The sequence below is a fragment of the Rhamphochromis sp. 'chilingali' genome (assembly GCF_963969265.1).
Source record: "Rhamphochromis sp. 'chilingali' genome assembly, chromosome: 2".
NCBI classification, from domain to species: Eukaryota; Metazoa; Chordata; class Actinopteri; order Cichliformes; family Cichlidae; genus Rhamphochromis; species Rhamphochromis sp. 'chilingali'.
Genome location: NC_137930.1, coordinates 33379315 through 33382274, shown reverse-complemented (window position 1 = coordinate 33382274; position 2960 = coordinate 33379315). Strand labels below are relative to the sequence as shown.

The window sequence follows — 2960 nt, the reverse complement described above, 5'->3', positions numbered from 1 at the left end:
AGGGGTGTTTATTTGTAGATAGATAGATAAATGTAGTAATTGTTGTTCTAGATAAATGTTCAGTAGTAAACTGTAAGAATACTGCTAAGAAATCCTGCAATACACACTTTGCGACTAGTTTCTCTGAGACTTTAACCCTGTAATCTCAGTATTACATTGCATTACATAAACAGTATCAAGTAACCTCATTCACATCAACCAATCCTATCCAAGGGTTTTCTTATAAGTGGGCATCTGCCAGTACCTTAGCTGCCTGTGTTAACAACATCATAATCTAAATGCTCTGTCTGTACCGTAAAGATAATGTTTCCGTAAGCAATGCATTCACATATATTCACATATATTATTCTTTACATGATCATGGGAAGCTGGAGTCAGTCCCAGCTCTCATTCAGCCAGCATTTGTCATTGTCTGTGCTGTCAGGTGTCAGTGATAATCATTGTACAACTAGGCCATTCAACAATAGGCAACAATCTGTTGCAATCATTGTGGATAAATTTCATTTGTTTAGCTAAGGTCTTTTCTGGGTAATCTTCCAAATCCCAGTGACTCAGTCGAAACGTCTCCCCTTTTTCCAGAATAACACATTTGCATTTGAGTCATGTTTACTGTAATTCTACTCCATTTCTGTTTCTACCTTCAGTATTAATGTATTTATTTGATCAACATTACCTTCCTACCCATTGCCCTCCAAGGTCCCAGCAATCAACACCACTGGCTGCTGGTAACTTGGCAGTCACTGTGCGCCCTCCCACCCGATCTGCATGACACAACAGTCATAATTCTGTTATAACAGAGCAATAATTTTTGCTTCATTATATAATTCTGCATTACAAGTTACCAGTTGCCTTTAAATAGCATGAAATTTTACAAACCTTTCCCTTCCAGAATCAGTATTTTCATACTGGCGTCCCTTTTTTTAAGCCAATGAGCTGCACTCAGTCCAGAAAGTCCAGCACCAACAACTATAACGTCCCAAATTTCCGCAGTCATAGTTACTTTCTTTAGTGCCAACTTAGCGTGTGCCGGTAAACTGAGGATTCAGACACTCAAATCCAGCCTGTATTCCCTTTTCTTCTCTGTATCAATTAGGTTATCTTATCTTGCAAAGCCTGGGCGGCTTTCATAATAGTGCACTTTGGAACTGTGAACAAGTGAGCTTGTGACCTAGTTGGCAAAGAATCGGCTGTGCAAATTCCAGCAAATAAAGCCAAGAGAGGCGTTTGATTCTTGAACAGTAGAGACATTGTCAGATATAACATCTTTGTAAGACCATGGAAAAATTGAGGCAAATTTTCAAATATGAATCTTGGAACATTCAAACATACATACATATATACATACAGAGAATGGAGTAATCAGTTGTAAGTCAGAAGGAGAATTGGCACTATAGAGCAAGAGCAATATTATGCAAATAAAATGTAACTTTGAACTTGGAGAAGAATAGATAAGAAGACTGGAAAAGACTTCACCCAGTTGCTGGAGACAAAACTGAAGGGAGAGAGTCCCACAAACAAGCAGCAGCTGAAAGCAGCTGCAATGAAGTCCAAGCAGAACATTCCAAAGGAGGAAGCAGAGTAATATTTGGGGATGTCCATGGGTTCTAGACTTCAGGCAGACACAGACTGAGAAGGATTTTCATCCAGTTATTAAAAATAATCCTTGTGTTAGTTTGACCAATTAGTTTGGAGTCTCTGAAAATGGGGGCCTGAGTATAAAAATAGATAATGCAGTGCATTTGTTAAAACCCTTGAATTAAACATGAAAGTTGATACTTCAATTACATCTTGATTGTTGGATTTAAAATCCACTGTGCTGGTGTACAAAGGCAAAATCACAAAAACTGAGTCATTGTCCAAAAACCTGCAGCTCTAACTGTATTATCTCCATATAAATGTGTACAGGCTTTGAAGCCATTCTCAGTGTGAAAAATAAATGAGTAAAGAAAATTCAGTCAGGTCGAGGGCACAACGGTGTACTCTGCAACTTTTACGGTTTGTTATGAAATAAAACCTGATTCTTTCTGAGTCTCTTTTCTTAGTTAAAATGACAAGGACGTTCAGATCATTATGCAATAAAAAGGACTGCTTAAAAATGACTTCTGAGGCACAGCAAGTGAAAACCATACCAACAAGTGTGTGGAACAAGAAGGGCTTGCATGCCTGTACAAACAATGAAAATTCCTCTTGTTCTGGTTTGGATCTTATGTCTTTGAGTCCATCTGTCTCCATTTGTGCCAAACCTCATATGGAGGTGTTCAGAGTTTCTAATTACTTAGCCAAAACCAAAAATCTGGCACATCGTTTGCTCTTATTTTCATGGCAGTTCTTTATTTTCCTTTTAATTTTATTTTGTGGTTAGAATGATCACTGCTGTCTTAAAGCAAGTTCTCAGAAGACTGGAACAATGAGCAAATAAATGAACAGTTCTAATGGCTTTATTCCACACGTTTTTATTTCAGTTGTTTTCATTCCAAGACAACAAAATTACCCAGACAATAAAAAGACCCAGAACAAACAGTTATTTGTACCTACAGCAGATGACAAGCATTTGTTTAGAGATGTTTTTGTGTCCCTAACAAATGTAAATTAAGGTTCCTCTTTGCCTCTTTTCACTCCCTTACCAAACAGCTTAACAAAAGACAGGATGTCCTCATCACTTCACATAATAATATTGCAGAATAACTTTAACTATGTACACTGATGTTCTAAAATCTTTTTTGTTTTTGGGTTTGTTTTTTTTTGTTTTTTAAATTTTTCAGCCATCTGTCCAGACAAAAATTCCTCTTAACTAAAACTGACCCCTTTTCAAAATAGTTAGCAGTGTGTGAAGAAAAATTGCAGATTAGTTTGACACTGTGTAGCATTTTCAAATTAATGGCTCAAACAAAAACAAAGGATCAAGGGTTGCATGGCCTTTGATAGGGCAGCGTTTAATTTGATGAATTGATAGACATCAG

At 37.1% G+C, this 2960-nt stretch overlaps 1 protein-coding gene across 1 annotated transcript in view; it reads right to left on the bottom strand.

Moving 5' to 3' along the window:
• Window positions 1-994, bottom strand: part of LOC308391642 (putative flavin-containing monoamine oxidase A) — a gene marked incomplete at both ends in the record, with an annotated part of 52427 nt that extends 51433 nt beyond the window's left edge. The window contains 2 exons of the mRNA XM_080874300.1: window positions 674-761; window positions 877-994. Coding sequence (XP_080730426.1) covers window positions 674-761; window positions 877-994 — 206 coding nt within the window. The remainder of the gene's footprint in view (window positions 1-673; window positions 762-876) is intronic.
• Between the last annotated feature and the right edge of the window lie 1966 nt (window positions 995-2960).